This window comes from Anneissia japonica, unplaced genomic scaffold (genome assembly GCF_011630105.1).
Source record: "Anneissia japonica isolate Jap-2015-1 unplaced genomic scaffold, ASM1163010v1 scaffold352_len1594369_cov220, whole genome shotgun sequence".
In the NCBI taxonomy this organism is placed as follows: domain Eukaryota; kingdom Metazoa; phylum Echinodermata; class Crinoidea; order Comatulida; family Comatulidae; genus Anneissia; species Anneissia japonica.
Window position 1 is genome coordinate 12,082 of NW_022751928.1, and position 23,854 is coordinate 35,935.

The 23,854-nt window shown below is 33.9% G+C and overlaps 1 protein-coding gene across 2 annotated transcripts in view; it reads right to left on the reverse strand.

The window, feature by feature from the left end:
- Nucleotides 1-2,405: 2,405 nt before the first annotated feature.
- LOC117121888 overlaps nucleotides 2,406-23,854 on the reverse strand; it is a 24,031-nt gene continuing 2,582 nt past the window's right edge. The window contains exons 1-8 of one of the 2 annotated variants that reach the window (XM_033267273.1): nucleotides 12,335-12,457; nucleotides 10,394-10,433; nucleotides 9,317-9,640; nucleotides 8,841-8,948; nucleotides 8,335-8,613; nucleotides 7,556-7,900; nucleotides 6,414-6,485; nucleotides 2,406-4,537 (exon numbers count right to left, since the gene is read on the reverse strand). In XM_033267273.1, coding sequence (XP_033123164.1) covers nucleotides 4,425-4,537; nucleotides 6,414-6,485; nucleotides 7,556-7,900; nucleotides 8,335-8,613; nucleotides 8,841-8,948; nucleotides 9,317-9,640; nucleotides 10,394-10,433; nucleotides 12,335-12,370 — 1,317 coding nt within the window. In that variant the 5' untranslated portion in view covers nucleotides 12,371-12,457 and the 3' untranslated portion in view covers nucleotides 2,406-4,424. Of the gene's footprint in view, nucleotides 4,538-6,413; nucleotides 6,486-7,555; nucleotides 7,901-8,334; nucleotides 8,614-8,840; nucleotides 8,949-9,316; nucleotides 9,641-10,393; nucleotides 10,434-12,334; nucleotides 12,458-23,854 lie in introns of those variants that run through there. The other variant, XM_033267274.1, reaches the window with a different exon arrangement.

Sequence of the window (23,854 nt, forward strand, 5' to 3'; positions counted from 1 at the left end):
GATTATTAGAAAATCATAAATTCATACACAAGTATAAAAATTACATGAACATAAATAGGAACGCAATATTTTAACAAAAACTACCACGTAAAACTCATTGGAAAGCAAAATTACGTACAATGCTTCAACAGAAAAAAAAAGAAAAAAGAAAACACTTACAAGTAAATAGCTTTTATAAGCGACAGCCATGTAAAAGTTAAATCCATAGAGCAAAACCTACTCAAATTTAAAAACATGTAAAACATGAATTCAAAATCACATTAAGAATAATTAAAGAAAAAATTAAACTTTATGTTAAGCAAGCACATTTTTAATTAGATAAACTGTTAAAATTCAGAGACGAAAAAAGATAAAGTCAGAAGAAAAGTCACTGTAAGTTAAAAGTAAAAGAAATTAGAATTAAAAAAAAAAATAATAAGATGTACGAAACGTAAAAAAATCTACGAAGCAGTTACTCCCAAAATACTTTAAAAAAAGTTAAAATTGTAAAATTTCAAAAGTTCAAAACCACAATGTTATGATATATATTAAAACTTAAAATAGAACAAATAATGCAAAATAATTTAAAGAAGGTATAAATATACGATTACAAAAATCCCATATACACCCGTAAAAAATCAGAAGACTTTCATTCAAGTTGATAAATGTAGAATATCGCAATAAGAGAATAATAGAAAACACATGTAAGCGCTTTTGAAGAACGTATTCCGACTGAAGTGCGAAAATAGGGAATTGTAAAAACTGTAATATATAAACTTTAGTTAATATATAAACTTTAGTTAAATTCTAATCAGTGAATTAATAAATATCACATTGATTCCTCCAAAGATATGAAATATATGGTTTACACAATTGTCAAGCGCATGAAAGTAAGACACATTGGAACTAAACATAAACTATACTATAAAACAAACCCTTGAAAAGATAAAGATAAACTTTTTCTCTAATTTTTAGATATTGCATATTAATAAAATTTTAAAGCGACTTATTCTCAAATGTAATGATTATTTTATTAAATTGCAGAACACATTGAAGTTTGTCAAAATGCATCGAAAATGTTAAAATCACAAATTAAATTGAAATAAAGTATATAACACTTATAAGCAATTGGTTTAAAAAAATATGATTTTAAACTTCTAAATGTTAAACACTAATAAAATTGAAAAGCTGAAGTTTATGTAAAGTAAATTAATTTTAGGCCTATGTAAGGATAAAAAGCGGTATATAATTGTAAATTATTGTAATTACTTGTGTAAATTCTACGATGATTTGTATATTAAGTATGACATAAAAATTATTCCAATTAAATAAAATTTATTTTCTTTACATAATATTTATTTTTGTTACATCAAATTTATTTATTTTACATGTTTTGTTGTAAATTTTTTTGTTCATACATTTATTTTAACAGGTTTTATTTTGTGTGTGTGTGTGTGTTTACACATTTTTTCTTTCATACATAATTCAATTTTTTTTTTTGTATGACATACAATGTTTTTACGATTTGTATTTTTGCCTAAAAGTAATGACACATTAAAAGTACATTTTGATAAAATTTGTTGTGGTCCAATAAAAGTGCATATTCATAACATTTTTTGTGGTTTACAAACTATTGCTATATACATCAATCACATGAGTCATGAGTAACAATAAATTAACAGAGCACTGCGGTGGGCTTAGCTAATTAAATAGAAACAGGTAAAAATAGTATACGTTTACTATATCTATATCTGTCGCGACTACAATCTCTGAAATCTTACAAAAAAAAAAGCGCTATGGTTATAATATAATTACACAATATTTCCTTATAACAAACACGTTTTATCAACAAATAGACGCGTTTCAAATATCATATTGTGTAAGCTATACCATCGTACTAAGTATTGGTACTTCTCGTAAAGTGCAATACAAGCAAAAATAACACGTTCTGATTGTTTAATTTAAGGCATAGGCCCAATTTGATAGGCGCTACTAACAGTTTCATACATTTTACAACTACAATATATACTTTCTCTCTTTTTATTTTACAAACTTATTATTAATAACGAATTAAATAGAAGCAGATAATAAATTTTTTACTATCTCATCTTTTTGTGGTGAATTTATTGTTGATTTTAGTCGTAGTGATGAATGGCAAACATAGTAATGATCATCATCATCATCATCCTCCGTTACTGTGAATAACCTCAGTTGAGTATAGTCGTATAATGTGTTGTACAGCACTCATATGTCGCTGTCAAAAGTGAAAGAAAGGGATATATATAAATAAATAAGTAAATAAATAAATATAAATAAAATTAAATAAGTAAATAAATAAATATATAAGTAAATAAACATACAATGGTGAATCTTGCGATCAGGACCGCAGAGTTGATGATGGCAAACGTGGGAATTAAGTTTGCCCGTAAACATGTTAGTAAAACCAACGACAGTAATTCTAGTCCACTGTAAATATGATAGAAATGGAGAAAATTTGATTATTTCTATCGTAGTGATATTATAACAAATACAAAGATTGGAAACGTGGGATTGACGGTAACAAAAATTACGATGACGAACTTGGTTGTGGAGACTGCATACACTTTTTAATGTTACATATTCATCATGTAGCCATACCATCATACTCAGTATTGGTACTTCTCGTAAAATGCAATACAAGAAAAAAAAAATAACACGTTCTGATTGGTCATTTAATTTAAGCCTAGGCCCTATTTGATAGGCCCTACTATGAACAGTTGACATTTTAAACTACAATATATACTTTCTCTCTTTTCATTTTTTCAGGCTTATTATTAATAACAAATTAAATAGAATCAGACATAATCATTTTTTACTATCTCATCTATTTGTGGTGAATTTATTGTTGATTTCAGTTGTAGTGATGAATGGCAAACATAGTAATGATGGCAAACGTGGGAATTAAGCCCTCTTTATTACCATATTATTTAGAGTTCGAGAATTAAATTATTTGAATGGTGTCAGTTTGTTTGAGCATATTTACTCCACTAGTTGAGGCTTAGGAGCCTAGTATACAAAGTACAATAATAACACTAAATATGAAAAATTTCAACCCAGTGTTGTCTAAATTTGCCCTTAAACATGTTAGTAAAACCAACAACAGTAATTCTAGTCCACTATCAATATGATAGAAATGGAGAAAATTTGATTATATCAATCTTAGTGATATCATAACAAATACAGAGATCGGAAACGCGGGATTGACGGTAACAAAATTACGACGATGAACTTTGGTGTGGAGGTATTGATGAAGAATATGTAACATTAAAAAGTGTATGCAGTCTCCACAACTGACAAAGCTCATAAAAGTTAGAAGAATATAAATATTGTACAGAGTTATTCTAAGGTATTGTTACATTATAACATAGAGCATAGAGCAAACATAGCCGTATAGAGTTTTAGTAATAGTAATAATATATTGCATCATAATTAAAAAGTTGACCTTGGCATTTATACATTGCACATTAAACGATTACTTTTTAATGGTTTTAAAACATTAAAAAGTGTAGATAAAATATATATAAGATTGAATTAAGTTAACAGTTAAAAATCTACTAAAAGTTAGATTAAATATAAAACGAAAAGTTAATAGCATTGAATTGCACATTTTAGAAAGAAGCATATCAAATTAGATAAAATACACCTCTCCAATCAATGAAAATGACATCAATATGAGGAGCTGGTTCCCTCTCATCAAGATTCTGTGTCCTGTGGTGGAGAACACAGCCAAGGAGAAGTTATGCAGGATCAATTTGACAAGACCATGTTGACAATTAGAAATCCCCATGTTGAAGACATGTCGGGATTAAAGGAGTGAAGATAGTACAATGCACCCACCAATTCAAGACTCCTCTAAAATATCCATATTTTAAGATACCTGAGTATATATATATAATCAGTTTTATTCAGAACCAACAAGAACATGTTACAAAAATAATAAAAGGAAAATATAAATGAAACTCTCTAGGGTCACGTCCTTAAAATAACGACAAGGGAGGGGACAAAGCCCAACAGATCACAAAAGATGAAAGACAAAAGAGGAATCTTTAAAACGGGGGGTCATTCATTAAAATTGGAAATTTCAAGCCCAAGTTATTGGTAAGTGAATGTACAGCACTCTTATAGCCAAGATAAACATAATTTTGAGTACAGTATTGCCTTCTGAAGTTATTTGTGCATTGTTAAATACAATTAAATATCAAAATAACGTTAAATAAACAATTTGATGAACTTTTCCAGAACTAATACTTTGGGACATGATTAATAAGACATTAAACTGTTGATCCATAATAGTGGAAAACAAATTTGGATTTTCAGGAAATTTTTTGAGCTCCCATTTTTTATAGCTCATTTACTCAGTACTGGTCTGTGCGACAACTTAACCATTTCACCACGACATGCCTCAATTAAGTGACCTCCTGAGGTGCAGTTATTGTTACTTGGTCGGAGCTTGTGATGTATTGGATGGGGGGAATCTCAGATGGCATCTTAACTTGTGATTTGCTATGTTCCTCTTCCTCTGAAAAATAATGTAATTGTATTAAAAAAAAGTGATAATCTGCAATAGGCCTGTATATATACATACCCGGAAGTCTCTGCCTCGCCAAGCCAGTGCTGCAAAGCAAACAAACTCGGAGACGCTGCGGGAGCCCCGGGAAGAGTGAGTTTGTTTCTGTTTATGGTTCATAATAGGCCTATGTACTTCTACACTCACCACACCACCCTAAATTCCAGTCACAATCCATTTACACAATATAAGCATGCTTATCTGATTATTGTGAAACCAGTCTTAGAATTGGGTCCTACTTTATCTTTTCAAATTTCCCACATACACATTATGTAGGCTTAATATGGGTGTCTCGAAAACAGAGACCTTGAAACAGAGACCCGTGACTGGAGACCCACTCGAGAACACAGACCCACCTAGGGTCTGTTTTTGAATGCCGGGTCTCTGTTTTAGAGTACCTGGGTCTCTGTTTTCATAATCAATACTAATATATAGAGACCTAGCAATACGAAAACAGAGACCTCGAAACCAGAGTCCCACTAAAAAATCATAAAATTACACTCGCAAGGTAGCCTATACTGCAAATTCTATCGACCGGACATGGAGTATACAGAGCCTATAACTCGGTTTCACTTGATTTTTCTATACATGCCCAGTCATGAGTGTCACCTAACATTAACAATGGCCATGGAGTCTCATCAAAGAATATAGATAGAGGAAGAAGGAGTAGCTAGCGTATTTTACATTACATAATTGTAATGCTTTTTCATATCATGCTAGCCAGGCCCTCTCGCGCAGTGTGTGAACTGCCTATGTTGATAATAATAATTACAGGTAATAAGGTAAGGATAGGCTGCTTGCGATACCACTTTCGACTTGCAGGGGACAGCCTTTTCTAAACATTATAAAGAGTATATACTATTATTTTATATTTTTTTATATTTATTTTTTTGCACACTTCATTTTGTATAGTTATATGAAGACGATTATATATATTTAGGTAATATATATTCTTATGTATATAAGCCTATGTTTGTATCGGTTGCCTTTTATGTCCTATTATCTAATAACATAACATTACATAATCTGCTGTTGATTGAAATTTATTTTATAATGGCTTGTTTATATAATTTAGGCCTATTTATCAGTTAATTTTAACTTGTATTTATAACTGGATAGCTGATATTGTATATTGAAATATATTTATACATGGAGAAAACTAATACAGTACAGTACTGCACTGAGGTGGATGCAGGTGGGATGGGGGTGCAGATGCTGCAATCACACCCTCTAAAGTATTAAGAAAAATAATTGTTGGATTTTATTGTTGATATTAATTAAAAGTTTTTTAGGTACGAGAGTGAAATTTCCGGGCATGCAGAGGTCTATATATCACATTTTTTTGCACCTCAGCCCCAACTATGGTGGGGCTGAGGTCTATTGTCGACTCTCATGCACCGCCTACAACCAAATCCTGCATCCGCCCCAGCAGTGTTAGCCATTTATTTTTTGGTGTAAAATTGATACGTCGTATATAGTGTAGTATGTGATCATAAATACTTATTGATCCCTAACCAGGTTGGGAAAAATGTTAATGGTCAAGGTCAACATCGTCGTCAACAACAGCAACAGCAACAACAACAACAACAATAATAATAATAATTACTTGGCTTAAAATTAAGAACTCTATAAAAAATTACAAGCTGTTGTAATAATGCATTTCATAAAGATTGTCAAGTATCAATTATGAAAACAGAGACCCATGCATTTGAAAACAGAGATCCAGGTATTTTCAAAAAGAGAGATCCGGCATTCAAAAACAGAGACTCTCGGTGGGTCTCTGTTTTCGAGACAGCCGGCTTGATACAGTAGGTTTAATTCGACTTACCTTTTTGACAACAACGTAAGTACACAAATACAATCACAAGAAGACCCACAATAGGACACAAAATAGCAATAACTGAAATTAAAGAAAATATAATACACTTAAATACAGGGTATTTAAATGTATAATCAAAACAATAATATGAAAAATAGTAATAAATAAATAATAAAAATAGTAATAAAAATAATAACAATAGCAATAAAACAATGGCTACAACTACAATAATGGCAAAAATAAAAATTGTGCTCTATTTTGATGATTTGAATCTCATATGCACGATTAACACCTTTTATACTTGGCACATGGAACTTGGCTTAAAGTCAAATGTTAAGTTTTAAATATTTGTGTTAATAAGAACAAAATTTTACTTCCTTAAATAATATAAATATTATTAGTAATCATATTTTTTGTTTATAATTTCTCATTGTGATCTTGGTATAATTATTGACTCAAAGCTTAATTTGAATGAATATATTAAACATATTATTTTAAAGCTAATAGGATATCAAACTCGTCAATTGCTGGCATCAAAAATGTAAATACTCATATCTCACTTTTAAATTCCTTAGTTAGAAGTTGAAACTTCTACAGTTAATAATAATAGTGTACATTTGTACATTTTTACGATTGCACAGGTGGCCGTAGTTTAACAAAGAATGACCAGCCGAATACGGCCAAAATGTAAGCAGGTAGGATAGACAAAAATATTAAAATGGTGTGTGTGAAAAGAAAATTTGATTATATGGTTTAACAGTCACATAATAATACGAGATAAAGGTATTTTGAATGGTATTGACTTTGTTTCAGCCCTAATATTTGAAAATGTTTAAAGGTAGGCAAGGGATTCACTCAAATTCTTATAGACTTAAGCCAAGCGCTCATTGCACTGGCAAGGAATGTAACTCTGCTCTCTGTGAGCGATAGACAATGCAACGTCATTTGTTGATTGTCGGTGGCAGTCTACCGAATGCAAAGAACATAAATAGCTATTTATTATCTTTGCTGATGTTCATTAAAAATGACTCAACGTGTTGTCACGTTGCGTTCTTTATAGAATTGCGTGCGGCTTTATGGGCCCCAAAAACTTGTTGCTCCACAGGCCCTAAGACTCATCGTTAAGCCACTGAAGAAAAAAATGTTTTTACCTAAATTTCTGATACTGCTTGAACTGTTTTCCTTGAACTTGAAGTGACAAACAAATTCTTGAGAATGGTTACACATAGCAGGACCAGTCAATGTGCATGTCAAATTTTTATTCACTTCGATTTTCCTATCTATACAAATTTGTGAATTAAATTTCCCGTCATCGGTTACATTATACTGCGGGTTTGTATCATTACACTCTCCATTCAGTTCACAAACTACAGTTACTGCATTCACTGGACTGAAACAAGCCACCGTGAATGGTACAATGACCTGGCCATTTTCATTTGCATCTACTTCACATTTATTGTTTTCAAATCCCTCAAAAAAGCTGTCTTTTGGTGTACCTATAAGAAAAATATAATTTAGAAATTTAGCCCTATGATTAGTGCAATGATCCCCTGGATTTATTTTGCTCTGTCTTAATCCAATGTAATTTCGACTATGTTGTGTCTGCCTGGTATGTTAGTAAGTGCATTTCTAAAAAATAAACTACAAGTAACTCTAAATAAGATTGTAAGGTTTATTCTGGACCTTCCCCCAAGAGCACATGTCGAATTAAATGAGTTTAAACGTGTGATAAGCTTTCACCTTGGAAATGTGCATCAACCATGATTGTTATTATTGTACACTTTTAATTTTAATTCTTAATTGCTTGTTTATAGAACCCCATTGAAATTCAGCTGTTTTCAGCTTTATGGGTTATCCTGGCATTTTGTCATTGTTGTTACATCTTGGTCCTACTTTAAAAAACTGTAATTACAACAAAGACTATAATTACCATATTCCTGTAAATTGAAACATTTTATGATATCTTCATTTTTGTAGACAGTTTTGCAAACAAATAGATGATCCCATTCTGATAGATTTTGGACTAACAATGTGGAATTCATATGGTTAAATACATATCTGGCATCGGACGTATTTGATAGTCTCCCATCCACATTAGACACAATCAATTTGCCATATCTATCTTCCCAGTACTCTGCGATAGGCCTATCGTGTTGCCCGTTATCACATTTTAAAACAGTTCTTCCATTTATGCATACAAAGTTTGTTTCTAAATTATAAGAAAATAAAATATCATTTTGTGATAATATCATCATAATCAACACAGTCCTCGTCATCATCACTTTGAGTATTGTCAGTAAATTGGCTACTTATTTGAATAGCATTTACATGATCATTACCTGAATTTCCATTTAAATAAAACCAAAATTGCTTATTTTGGAATTCAAATAAAATAAAATAAAAAAAACTGATAAGTTTTTCAATCATCATCATTACCATTGATTTCCCGGGTAATTTTGTTGGTTCCACCGCTTCTTAACTGCCTGCTTTTTGTTTTGTTAGTGTCTTTTGGTGAACTGCACACATCATCAGGATAAGGTTCACCTAAATATTGGAAAAAAATATGCCAGAGCACAGTTAGACAATACTAACACATGGTTAGTTGCTAAATCATTTCTATCTGGTTCACAACCTCGAGGCTGGTGTTTCAATCCTTTGCTGTGCAATTTGCTTGTGTCAAGGCAATTTATCTACATTGCTTCAGCATACCTGGCTGCTTCACTCTCATCCGCTTCACCCTACAGAAACTGGGGATAAGCTACGGCTACTATAGGCCCTAGTGGCTCGGCAAGGATATACTTTTTTTTACTATTTATGTATTTTTATTAGACATAATGTTTAATAGAACATTCTACAGAATGCGAATTTGGTGTGAAATATTACCTGGCATACTTATTAAGGATACCACTTACTGTACTCGTCTAGAGTAAAATGCTGTTTTATTTCTTTTTTCCTCGATACAACATCACAATAGAATTGTTCACCATCCTTTGGAAATGCTATTTTCAATGATAATCCTTGGACTTCAAATCGGTCAGATGAGGAGTATGTTTTATTTGGACTTTTTTTGGTAATTTTGCAATTATTAACAGTCTGTGATGCTACAACATAATCTGTAGAGTTTTTCCAATATAATTTGGTGAAATCACTGGTAACATTGCAATATATTGTTGCACTCTGTTCAGGACAAAAATATATTGTTTTCACCTCACACTCTACTTCTTTGACTGCCACAACTACAGAGAAAGACAAACAAATTACAAATGAACTGTTACTATAAACACCCAATAATATGAATTCATTTTATGAAAATGTTTTTAAATGTATATCAGTGTAAGGTTTAAAAATATTGTTATTATATTTTTTATGTGTAGTACTATTGTTGATATAAGATGATAATTAACTTAATTTAATTCTTTAAAACCTGTGTATTTTCAAATAAATAGTGGAAGACAAACATGTTTTATTCTCATTTGTATAATCACCAAAAAGCTATAAAAATGTGACTGAAATCTAGTTCCATAAAATTGCTACACTATTTCAATGCAATTGTTACACTGCATAGCTTTCCCTGACGCAACTGGGAAGTCTCACCAATTTCACCAAGCAAACAGTGCTGCCAAAATGTATCGGCAATAGCATGTATTTTTCTTTATTTGGCATTTAAAAAAAATAAATAATGATGAGGGCAAACAACATTTTGTTAGGCATCTTTGATGGTGTTATGATGATAATTTAGTTATTAAATAGTAAACCAATTTAATCTTTTATTTCAAGTTACTGAAAATTTATTTTAAAGATGGTGTAAGATATAAAGAAAAATATATACTGTATTTTTTTAAATCCATATTTACTCTGGAATTTGAGGCAATTATCATATTTTCAAATATGGCAATATTAGTGAAGATGTTGTAATAGCACCGAAAGTTTGGAGTTCCAGTGAGAGCAACGTACTACATGCATAACAACACATCAAATTTCAAACTTACACATAATGATGGTGTAAAATAATCTTAGGGAATTCATTTTCTGTCAAAAAAGAAAAAAAAAAACCATTTACAGCATTATAAAAAATATTTACTTTAATGAATTCTTTGATATAAAAATCAATTTCAATACAGCAGCAGCAATAACAACAGCAACAACAATATTAAAAGACTCAAGCTAAAACTAAAACTAATGAAGCAGGGTTGACAGGCACTGGTTTTGTGTGTGCAAAATCATTATGTTGCAATATTCATTTCTGACACATTCTCTTGTCCCTATTCTATTGTAAATGATCAATAAACTTCATCTGGTTCTTAAAATTAATAGTGAGACTAACAATTTTATCAATACTCAAACTGTAATGTACAATGGCAGTAGTCCAGATTATTCATACAGTATAATAAATAACATTTGGCAATTATAATTAATTTTAGTAAAATACAGGGGTCCCAAGTCTCCTGAACTTCGCGGGAGTCTCCCGGAAATCAGAAAGGTCTCCTGCACTCCCACGAGCAAGCAAGAATCTTTTGGAAAATAACCCTTCTCCCACAAATTCTTTTTACTTAATTGTAATGACTGTATTATCAATAGAATATGCTCCCCTTGTTCATCATTAGATAAGGAGATTGACATGATTAAAAAACTGGTGTCATGGAATGGTTTCCAGAAGTATATTTTCCATTGTATTCTTTCTAATATAAATATTCAGAATAATGTAACTGATCTCAGTGTTAATGTTGATAATAGGCCGAAAATTTGGATGTGTTTACCTTTCATTGGTAAGCAAAGTAGCTATATTATCCATAAATGTATTAAAAAGATGAGTAGACACTGAGGATGTTAAATTTGTTAAGCTATGGTAAACCAAACAAATTTCGTATTTTAATTCTAATAAGGATCGGACGCCGAAAGAGTGTTGTCGCTGTTTAATTATATAAATTCAAATGTCCTGGATGCCTTCATTCATATATATATATATTTCGTCGATCACATCACGAACTAACACAATCAAAATAGATTGTGTTAGTTCGTGAAATCAGAGTAGCGTGTCAAAACGAGCACGTATTGGTTATGGTTTGGACTCCCAACCTTGAGGTCGGGGGTTCGAAACTCTCACTGTGCAAGTCGCTTGTGTCCTTGGGCAAGGCACTTTATCTACGGTTGTCTCTCAAGTGGGTACCTGGTAGGTTCAAACACAGCCTGCGCTGAATACAGCTGCAAAATTATGGAATTCCCCTATGGGGCTTGAGTGTGTGTTGCATATGTGCTTGATCCAGTGATCCGGGGGTAATAATGTTCAAGCGCTTCGAGGTTGTGTCAACGTGAGGCGCTATATAAATCAAGAATTATTATTTTTTATTATTAAAAAGTCTGTAACAACAACTCCGCGTATTTTGACGCGCTTTTGTGATTTCACGAACTAACACAATCTAATTTGATTGTGTTAGTTTGTGATGTGAGCGACGATTTATATAGCACCTTTCTTTGCAGATACGAAGCGCTTCTGTCCCTGGTCATTGGATCCACATGCTTAAGTGTTGCTGCTGTATTCAGCGCAGGAGCAAGCAACCCCACCAGTTACCCATTTATACTCCTGGGTGGAGAGAAGCAATGCAGATAAAGTGTCTTGCTCAAGGACACAAGCGAAATGCACAGCGAGGGATTGAAACCCAGACCTCAAGGCTAGGAAACCAAACCTTTCACGCTGCGCAGTCAAATTTATCTTGTATTGATTTCTGTTAAGTTGGTCACCATTTTGGACTTGGACTATTCATTCTTGACAATGTTCCAATAAAGAACGAAACGTAGAATAAACTATGGCCTATGTCTGTTATTTTTCGGAGTCACCATACTAATATTTTATTAATGTATAATCAGTGGATCCTTTGGTTTTATCAATTGTTGTTTTGTAAAAATGAGGGAATGCAGTAGCATACAAGTACCAGTAGAAAGGGTGGGTCATAACAAAAAAATTGCATCCCAGGTTCTCGTAATTTTCCGAGCACAAATAAATAAAAAATCTACAAAGTACCAAGTAGGTTTGTTAATAACAATGTCAGCGCCTGTCCAATATCCCTAAAAGGGCCCACACTTTCAGCTAAACCATGGTTGGAGTTGAGTTGAGGAAAGCTTTAAAAAAAATCCAAAAAAGAAAGGGGTGTGTCCTGTGTCCGGCCCCGACCCTACCCCACTTTTGGAAGGTAAAAAACAGAAAAAAGAAGAAAGAAAAGAAAAGATTGATCGTCTAAAAAACCTCAGAGGTTATTTTCGGGCATCTACAACACAAAAAGTTTGTGGGGTAATGCCCTGGACCCCTTAAGGGAGTGTTATCTCCATCGGCCCCACTTTTAGTCCCTTTCGGTTGGGGCTGAGGTGAGCAAATTTTAAAAATAGACACCTCTAGATGCCCGAAAATGGCACTCTCAGAGTGTTATATAGGTTTTCCATACAGTGTTCTCAACAGAATTACATGCCCAAGCCTGCTACTGTACCCGGATCGGCCACTGGCCATTGACAGAGCCAATAGTTAGAAATCCTATCAGTGCCCCCCCCCCCCCCCCCCCCCGCCCCACCAAAAAAAAAAGAAAAAAAATATTTTACACCAAAAGTTGGACTCTTTTAACAATGCCAGAGTAGGTGGTCATGTTTCTATTAACATAAAAACTATTCTCTTAAGTACTAAAAAATCGGCTGAAAAATGTATTTTTTCGTGCGGACCAGATTCAAATATTTGGCGGGCAGCAGTTGGCCCGCAGCCAGGGTGTAAATATTAAAGATATAGGCCTACTGCACCTCATTTAATAATTTTGAATAATGAATTTACTGCAGGTGCTTGTTTACTTGGTCATGGGATAATTGTTATTTCCGATTTCTAATATATACTGTACTGTACATTGCACACTCAATTCTGATAATGCAGAGGTCCCAAGTTGGAAGAATTCATTTCCGGGAAATCTACAGTGGCTAATCCAGAAATTTTGAAATAGGGAAGGACTTTCACAGATGTAGGGTAGGCCTACCACCACAGCCCCACTATGGTGGGGGCCAAGGTAAGACTAATATGACTATTGCTCCCCTGACACTCTCAAACATAAATTTTAGAAAATAACTTATTTCCCCATTTTTTAAAATAAATTGTACAAATTTAGGGGCCCGGGCTGGCAGTGGATGGCTTTGTTAACACATTTAATTTTATTACTGCACACATCGGCACCGACTTCCATGAGACAATTGATAATAATAATTATAATAATTATAATAATTGATTATGAATTAATAATTAATAATTGATTATGAATTTGCGGGAGATGGGTTATTTCCGGGAGATTCTTGCTGGCTTGCGGAAGGTAATCTTGATTTCCAGACTTTGAACCCCGGGATATGTTGAGTTTCTCCTGGTAATGCAGCTTTCACAATTACCAAACTCAAGTAGCTCATTAACTGAAAAAGTTTAATCGTGGGTCAAACTTGTGATGATAGCAAAGGATTTCTAGGCAGTACGACTGTAATTTGAAAGAGCAACTTAGCTCAGTCGGATAATCTGGTGGTAGCCACTGTGTGTGCCCTGAAATGTGGAGATCTCTAGGTTCCTGGTTCAATTCCCCTCGCTGCCTCTTCTTGTGTTTTAGCTGGAGGGCTGAAATACAAGTTACAATAGCGCACCGTCTTTCAGATGAGACGTCTAAGCCGCATGTCCCGTGTGCATTTATGGCCCATGTGCACGTTAAAGAACGCAGTACACTCTTTCGGAAAAGAGTAGGGAATCGTTTTTTTGAAGAGGGGGGAAAACCTTTAATTTTGGAGAACTTATAGTCATTAAAAAAAACTTCAGAAGTCAGGAAAGCTCATTTCCCACACACCTATAGGAATAAAATTATCCCTGGGAGAACCCGAACCTCCTTTCCCTTTCGGGTTCATTGATTCAGAGAAAAAAGAATACGTATGCAACTAATCAATTTAATTTTTTTTTTATGCATGTATACACACATAACAGGCCTATTTACGGTAATAAGAATGAGAAAGTTTATTTGACTTTTTTCAAGAGGGGGAAACCTTGAATTTTGAAGAACTTAAAAGTCATTAAAAGCCACATAACTCAAAAGTCAGGAAAGCTCATTTCCCGCCATCTAGGAATCAAAATTTTTCCAAAGGGAGGACCCCTGGACCCCCTTCCTTTTTGGGGTTTTTGGGGAAAATGTTGAAACCCCCCCCCCACCCTCTAAATTTGAACCCAGATCACCCTGATTTATATTCACAGTCATCTTATTCCCAACTCTTGCATTCTAGCAAGTTCTCTTTGACCTTTGGTAGGAGGAGTGGTATGGGTATTCTCCTGGGGTATTTACTGCATATGGCATAGCCTCTGGCTTAAAGGGGGGTGCGAGGATGAAACGATTGATTTTTAATTTAAAATAGAGGGATGGGCGACCACAATGACGGTGACGGCACTCGATTTTGGAGCGCGGTATTCGAAAACGAGACTCGTGAACTGGGTCCCAAAAAAAAAACTGGTGCTACAGGATTTTGAGCTAGTGATATAAGATAGGGAATTTCCTAAAATGTACTGACTTTCAAAGGCTTGCATTCGGTAACCCCATAAAAAATCGTGTCAAACTTTAGATATTCTAATGTAAATTTGGCCGTTCTTTTCATTTATATGGGTTTTCACTTATGAAAATGTCTCAATTATGTGTAAAATAACGATTTGCCCCAGTTTTTATTTCGGAAATTTGCACTAGACAGGGAGTCAGCTGATTCACTCAACCGTAACGAGCTGGTAACGACACAGCCAACTGATGAGAATGGTCGTCGCGAGTGGAAAATTGAAAAATTAGGACTGGCGAAAATATTCAATAATAATATAATAAGTCGAATTATTGAAGAATCAATCTTTCAACTAGATTTGAAATCGTCAATGAGGACGAGTTTGGTGATCCGCCGTACTTTGACCCTCACGAAGCACGCGCCGTGCTGATTGAAAATTATTATATGCTAAACATGCTCTATTTAGTTTTTAAAAAGAGTCATTTTGAGCATTTTAATGACTTACGAATGTGTACACATATGTCTTAACGTCCGTACGCACGGTACTGATATTAATACAGTGTCACAAACCCAAAACATTTAACCGAAACGTAATTTCCAGCTTCAGTACGTGCTGTGGGCGTGGAAATGATGACCATGATGACCATGATGATGTCATCAAATGAAAAATAAAGGGACACTTCCGAAAGAGAATTGTCTTAGCTATAACATACTCACAGGTGGAAGACAATCGATCAAGAATAAGCAAGATACGTTCAAATAAATTGAAAAATAATGACGTCATAAATAAAATCCGTTTTTTAAAAATTAGATAGCAATATGATGACGTCACAATGTCCGATCAGCCATAATGATCTATAAAATCATATCTACAATTCATGTGCTTTCAGAATATGTAATAAAAATTAGGGGTTACCTTTCATCCTAAGGAGCTATAACTGATTAAAAGTTGGCATAACTTTAAGTATACATAATTGTTGACGCACGCGTACGAGCACGTTAAGTTGCGCGAACGAAAAATTAAGGTACCTGACATTCAACCTTGACCTGAAGATTATGCTCACTTAATGTGATTCAGAAATGACGAATGGTTAAGATGATATGGGCTCATCAAAGTTTTGAGGAAAGAAAGATGTGGGGGGGTCAGAAAAAACATTTTTTTTTATCATGATGACATCATCAAAATGTAAAAAGAAGTCAAATATATGAAAGAGAACTGTCTCAGCTATAATATACTCAAAGTTGGAAGACGATCGATCAAGGATAAGCGAGATACACTTAAATGCGTATTTTCAAAAATGACGTCATAGCTATAATTCACTTTCTTTGAATTCAGATGCCAATATGATGCCGTCACAATGTCCGATCAGCCATTATGATCTATAAAATCATATTTACAACTTATGTGCTTTCAGAATATGTAATAAAAATTGGGGGTCACCTTTCATCCTAAGGAGCTATAACTGATTAAAAATAGGCCTGATTTTAGCATATTTTCACTGTATATCGGCACAAATCTGCGCAAAGATACCTATATTTGATGCGCACGTACGGCATTGCTATTGGCATTAAGATGACCAAAAAGAATGGAAATTTGTGAAAACAATGTCAGGAACCCAAACTATGTGAAAAACATAATGTCCAGCTTCCGTATGTGCTGCGCGCGTAAAAATGCACGCGCGTAAAAATGCACGCGCGTAGTGGAAAATTTCAAACAATTTCGAAATGCTCAAAATGGCCTGAAACGTGCTCTAATTTAGTCAAAAAGTGATTTTGAGCATTTTAAAAATTTGACGCACGTGTACGCGCGCGTAATGAAGCGCACGCATAAAATTAAGGTGAATGGCAATTGGTTAGGCTGATATGATCGATAATGTAAAAATGCAAAATTGCGCGTAGTTGACATCACACATGACTGAGCGGGCTGAAAAGCTTACCATGACTATTCCAGACCAAGCCAAGTGTTCGTTGACAGCGATTGTGCGTAACTCGTGGCATTTCTTGAGATATCGTGCGAACAGAAAAGGGGAGAAGAATAAAACTAGATTTGAACTCGTCACAGAGGACGAGTTAGGTGATCCGCCGCACTTTGACCCACGAGAAAGTGTGCGCAGTATGGATTGAACAATATTTAAATGCTGATAATGGCAAAATACGCTAATTGGTGATCCGCTAACGTTAGCGGATCACCTATTGTTATTGTACGGAATCATCTTCAACTTTCTTATTCTTCTTTCTTTCTTCCCCTTTTCTGTTCGCACGATATCTCAAAAAATGCCACGAGTTTACGCACAATCGCTGTCAGCGAACATTTGGCTTGGTCTGGAATAGTCATGGTAAGCTTTTCAACGCGTTCAGTCATGCGTGACGTCATCTACGCGCAATTTTGCGTTTTTACATTATCGATCATATCAGCCTAACCAATTGCCATTTCGGAATCGTATTAAGTGAGCATTAACTTCGGGTTAATGTTGAATGTACAGTACCCTAATTTTACGCGTGCGCTCATTAACGCGTCAAATTTTTAAAATGCTCAAAATCACTTTTTGACCAAATTAGAGCACGTTTTTGGCCATTTTGAGCATTTCAAAAATTTTCCACTACGCGTGCGCATTTTTATGTGCGCAGCACGTACGAAAGCTAGAAATTACGTTAGTTTACACGTTTTGGGTTCCTGCCATTGTTTTCACAAATTTGCATTCTTTTCGGTTATCTTTTGGCCAATAGCAATGCCGTACGTGCGCATCAAACATAGGTATCTTTGTGCGTATTTGTGCCGCTATACAGTGAAATTATGCTAAAATCAGACCTATTTTTAATCAGTTATAGCTCCTTAGGTTGAAAGGTGACCCCCAATTTTTATTACATATTCTGAAAGCGCATGAGTTGTAGATACGATTTTTGACTTCATAATGGCTGATCGGACATTGTGACATCATCATATTGGCATCTGAATTCAAAGAAAGTGAATTATAGCTATGACGTCATTTTAGAAAAAATCCGCATTTGAGCGTATCTCGCTTATCCTTGGTCGATCGTCTTCCAACTTTGAGTATGTTATAGCTGAGACAATTCTCTTTCATATATTCGACATCTTTTTACATTTTAATGACGTCATCATGGTCAAAAAAATTGTTTTTTCTGACCCCCTCATTTCTCTTTCTTTAAAACGTTGATGAGCCCATATCATCTTAACCATTCGTCATTTCTGAATCATATTAAGTGAGCATAATCTTCAGGTCAAGGTTGAATGTTATGTACCCTAATTTTCCGTTCGCGCGACTTAACATGCGCGTACGTGTGCGTCAACATTTACGTATGCATAAAACCATGAATATTTTTAATCACTTATAGCTCCATAGGATGAAAGGTGACCCCCAATTTTTATTACATATTTTGAAAGCACATGAGTTGTAGATACGATTTTATAGATCATGTTGGCTGATCGGACAATGTGACGTCATCATATTACCATTTGAATTAAGAAAAAATTGAAATTTTATTTATTTCGTTATTACTTTATATACTCCTTTGAACGTACTCGCTTATCTTGATTGATTGTCTCCCACCTGTGAGTATGTTATAGCTAAATCAATTCTCTTTCGGACGTGTCCCTTTATTTTTTATTTTGATGTCGTCATCATGGTCAAAAAGAATGCTATTTTGGAGCCTTTTCATCTTTCTTCCTTAAAATATATAAACACATTGAAAATAGAGGACGGCAGACAGTATTTCGACACTATCAGACCGATAGTTCTTATACTGTAAAGGCAAAATTCGTGTGGCATTACCAACCAACAGGGGGTTTTAAATTAAACTTGACAAGGTTTAAATTCATGTGCCATTACCGTCGTCAGGCACGTCGTATAAGGTATTCGTACTTGTTCGTTAACATTTAAAAATTGTTAATATCACTTTTCAGATAATTTAAAGCACGTTTCAGGTCATTTTGAATATTCCAAAACTTTCCAAAATTTACGCGCCGTACGCTCATTTCAACGCCCACAGCACGTACTGAAGCTGGTAATTACGTTTCGGTTACACATGTTGGGTTTCTGACACTGTATTAATACTACCGTGCGCACGGACGTTAAGACGTATGTGTACACATTCGAAAGTCCTTAAAATGTTCAAAATTACTTTTTCTTTAAAATTCCTTTTAAAATGCTCAAAATTACTCTTTAAAAAGAGCATGTTTTAGAATATTATACTTTTCAATCAGAACCGCGCGTTTTTCGTCAGGGTCAAAGTGCGGCAGATCACCTAACTCGTCCACGCACAGTGACGAGTTCAAATCTAGTTTAGTTAGTTAAAAAAAAAAAAAAACATTTTAAAAGATTTACTCATGCGTATGTGCACGTCAGGACGCACATGCGCATCTTAATGTCGCTGTTGTCTCCTGATATGAGATATATATGTATCAACTTTCATTGACAAACGCCTGTTGGTGAAGGAGTAATGATCATTCATAGTATTTATCATATATAAAAATTCAGTTTTTTGAATTCAGATGGCAATATGGTGACGTCACAATGTCCGATCAGCTATTATGATATATAAAATCATATCTACAACTCATGTGCTTTTAGAATATGTAATAAAAATTGGGATCACCTTTCATCCTAAGGAGCTATAACTGATTAAAAAAAGGCATGATATTAAGCACATTTTAATTTTGACGCACACGTACGTGTGCGTTATAACGCGCGAAACATTCGAAATTAAGGTACATTACATTTAACCATGACCTGAAGTTTATGCCTACTAAATATCATTCAGAAATCATGACTGGTTAAGGTGATTATGGGGTCATTAAATATTTGAGGAAAGAAAGATGCGTGCGTCAAATCTGAAATGTGCTTAATATCATGCCTATTTTCAATCAGTTATAGCTCCTTAGGATGAAAGGTGACCCCCAATTTTTATTACATATTCTAAAAGCACATGAGTTGTAGATATGATTTAATATATCATAATAGCTGATCGGATATTGTGACGTCACCATATATTCCCATCTGAATTCAAAAAACTGAATTTTTATATGATAAATACTATGAATGATAATCACTCCTTCATCAACAGGCGTTTGTCAATGAAAGTTGATACATATATATTTCATATCAGGAGACAACAGTGACATTAAGATGTGCACGTGCGTCATGACGTGCGCGTACACATGAGTATTCTTTTAAAATGCTCCAAATTCTTTTTTAACAAACTAAATTAGCGTATTTAGAAATTTTCAGCATTTAAATATTGGTCAATCCGCACTGTGCACACTTCCTTGTGGGTCAAAGTGCGGCGGATCACCTAACTCGTCCTCAGTGACGAGTTCAAATCTAGTTAGTATTGATATTACAATACCTTTATAAGGAATTAATCATTCTGGCACTAATTATCAATAATAAGTTTTGTTGAAAATATATATATATACTAATTAACCATCACTGTGAAAAGCCCATATTGAAATGCATTGCAAAGTGGTGTAACATAGCCGCGACCTAATTATTTTGAATAGAATTTATTACTTCATTAATCCTAGATAGTTCCATGGATCTAATAATTGGTGATCCGCTTCTCGAGCGGATCACCTCTTGTTATTGTCAGGATCACCATCATCATCTTTTTTTTTCTTTCTCTCCTTTTTTGTTCGCACGATATCTCAAAATCACTACGAGGTACGCACAAGATCGCTTCATCAATCGTTTTGGCTTCGCCTGGAATAGACATGGTAAGGTTTTCAAGGTGACCAGTCATGCGTGACGTCAGCTATGCGCAATTTTGCGTTTTTACATTATCGATCATATCAGAAGCTAGAAATTAATTTTTTTGTCACATTTTGGGTTCCTGACATTGTTTTTACAAGTTTCCGATCTTTTCAATCACCTTATGGTCAATAACAATGCCGTACGCACGCATCAAACATAGTGAACTTTGTGCGCATTTGTGGCGATATACAGTGAAATTTTACTAAAATCAGGCCTGATTTTAAACAGTTACAGCTCTTTAGGATGAAAGGTGACCCCCAATTTTTATTACATATTCTGAAAGCACATGAGTTGTAAATATGATTTTCTAGCTCATAATGGCCGATCGGACATTGTGACGTCATCATATTGCCATCTGAATTCAACAAACTGAATTTTATCGATGACATAATTTTAAAAAATGCGCATTTGAGCGTATCTCGCTTATTCTTGGTCGATCGTCTTCCAACTTTGAGTATGTTATAGCTGAGGCAATTCTCTATATATATGAATATATATATATGAATGTTTGCATGTTAATTCTAGAAGTCTTCGTTCCTGTCCTACCTTTAATGTCCCCTTTTGTAGAGTTGATGTCTGTAAACGTAGTTTTATTTCTAGACTTTCTCTTCAATATAATTCTCTTATTTTAACCTCTAATATTGACATTTTTCACAATAGTTTGTCTATATTTCGTTCTATTATTATTAATCATTTGAATAGGTGAGATTTTTGTACTCTTTCGTCTATATATTTGATATATTTAAATTTTGTATATTTTACCAGCCTGTTAGTGGCGATGATTCACTGTTGGTCTGATGAAATGATATAAATGACTTCTTTTTGCATTTTGATGACGTCATCATGGTCAAAATATAGGTTTTTGATGACCCCCTTATCTTTCTTTCCTCAAACATTTAATGACCCAATAATCACCTTAACTAGCTGTGATTTCTGAATGATATTTAGTGGGCATAAACTTCAGGTCATGCTTAAATGTTACGTACCTTAATTTCCTGTGCACTCATCATAACGCGCGCGTACGCGTGCACCAAAATTAAAATGTGCTTAGTATCATGCCTATTTTCAATCAGTTTAATAGCTCCTTAGGATGAAAGGTGACCCCAAATTTTTATTACATATTCTAAAAGCACATGAGTTGTAGATATGATTTTATATATCATAATAGCTGATCGGATATTGTGACGTCACCATATTGCCATCTGAATCAAAAAAATGAATTTATATATATGTTAAATACTATGAATGATAATTACTCCTTCACCAACAGCCGTTTGTCAATGAATACATATATATTTCATATCAGGAGACAACAGTGACATTAAGATGCATGACGTGCGCGTACGCATGAGTAAATCTTTTAAAATGCTCCAAATTCTTTTTTAACTAACTAAATTAGCGTATTTTACCATTTTCAAGCATTTAATTATTGGTCAATCCGCACCGTGCACACTTCCTCGTGGGTCAAAGTGCGGCGGATCACCTAAGTCGTCCTCAGTGACGAGTTCAAATCTAGTATGATCTTGTAGATGAGGAAAGAAGTATGATTTGTGATGAAATACAGTTCAGTACTACGATAGTACAGGGCTTACTACTTGATGTTACCATGGCTGACTGCCGCAACCGCCACCTAGCGGTTCATTCTATTATCCAACAATTAAATAAAACGATACGTTTGGCCGTAACAGTATTCATAAACAGGGGCCACATTTATCAAACTAGAATTCAGCTTAAATTCGTCTTAAGAACATTTTTTTGCTTAAGTCAAATTTATCAATATTGCTTAGCTTAAAAATTTCTTAAATTTAGAAAATTGTACACGGGCACCATCTAAGACGATATTTAAGCCAATATTTTGCTAAGATTGGGTAATAAATCAGCTTAAGAGATATTTATTACTGACATCTGAACTTTTCTGACTTAAGACATTTGCTAAGCTGAGATAAATCCTGGGCCACGAGTAAACGGTTTGTGCCATTAACGTGCACAGGCGTCAAGACGTCCGTGTATGCACGCGTAAATCTTTTAAATTGCTTAATATTACACTTTTTAATAAACTAACTAGAGCATATTTTAGACCATTTTTGAGCATTTAAAAACATTTCAACACGCACCACTCGCGCTTCCTGAGGGTCAAAGTTCGGTGGATCACCAAACTCGTCATCAGTGACGAGTTCAAATCTAGTTTATAAATTGTTATGGAAGATACCTGATAAGTCCATCCTAATTAATGCAACAGATCTTATGTAATAGATTCATTCTTGACAATTCATGTGACAACTGTGCTCTGTTTTTTTGACAATTTCATCACTCATAAAAGGAAATTTTGTCCGCATAGGCCTAGAGCTTTTATATATCTGGACCAGTCAATTGTGTGTAACCTTCCAGACCTAGTCTGTAATTGAAATTGTTGTTATTGATGCGGATAGGCCAGCAAAGTTGATTTCAAGAACATTTTGTTGTTAACTACAGTACAATGTTTTTTGTATCTTCCCCACTCTCGTCTCATATTTTAAAATTTTAAGCTAATACAGTATATAAATGTAACTTGTTCTTCCCTATTCTTTACATTGGTATAAACTACAGTAACTATAAATCCATATATTTAATATTTTGATAATAAATAGNAATTGCAGTGATATATATTGTAATACCTAACTGCTTCAATGTTGCTTTATTCTGTGTACAGTAAAACAATTTTATATTAACTGTGAGAAAATACACTTGTAATAAATTATTTGCCATGTACAAGGATGATAAATTGTGTTTCAAAATATTTATATAGTAACACCAGTAGTCTTGAATTTACTGTATGTACAACAATAACTAAGTGAAGCACCAAAAATATGGATGTTGAATATCATCATGAAAGAAGAAATCTTGGCTATGGTAAATAATACAAGACAATCAGACATGATAAATAGAGCATTGCAATTAAAACTTACCTAAGACGACTAATAATATACTCTTAATAATTTCTAAGTCAATCTAATTTTACATGCCGAATAGAGTAACTTTACACAAGACTGTACAAAGCCATACATTAAAATAGTTGTTCCTGTATATATTGAGCCACATTTTCATACTGTACTATCAACATCGCACTTTACATATTTCAAAATTAATCCTCACAATTTGTTTTCTAAATCT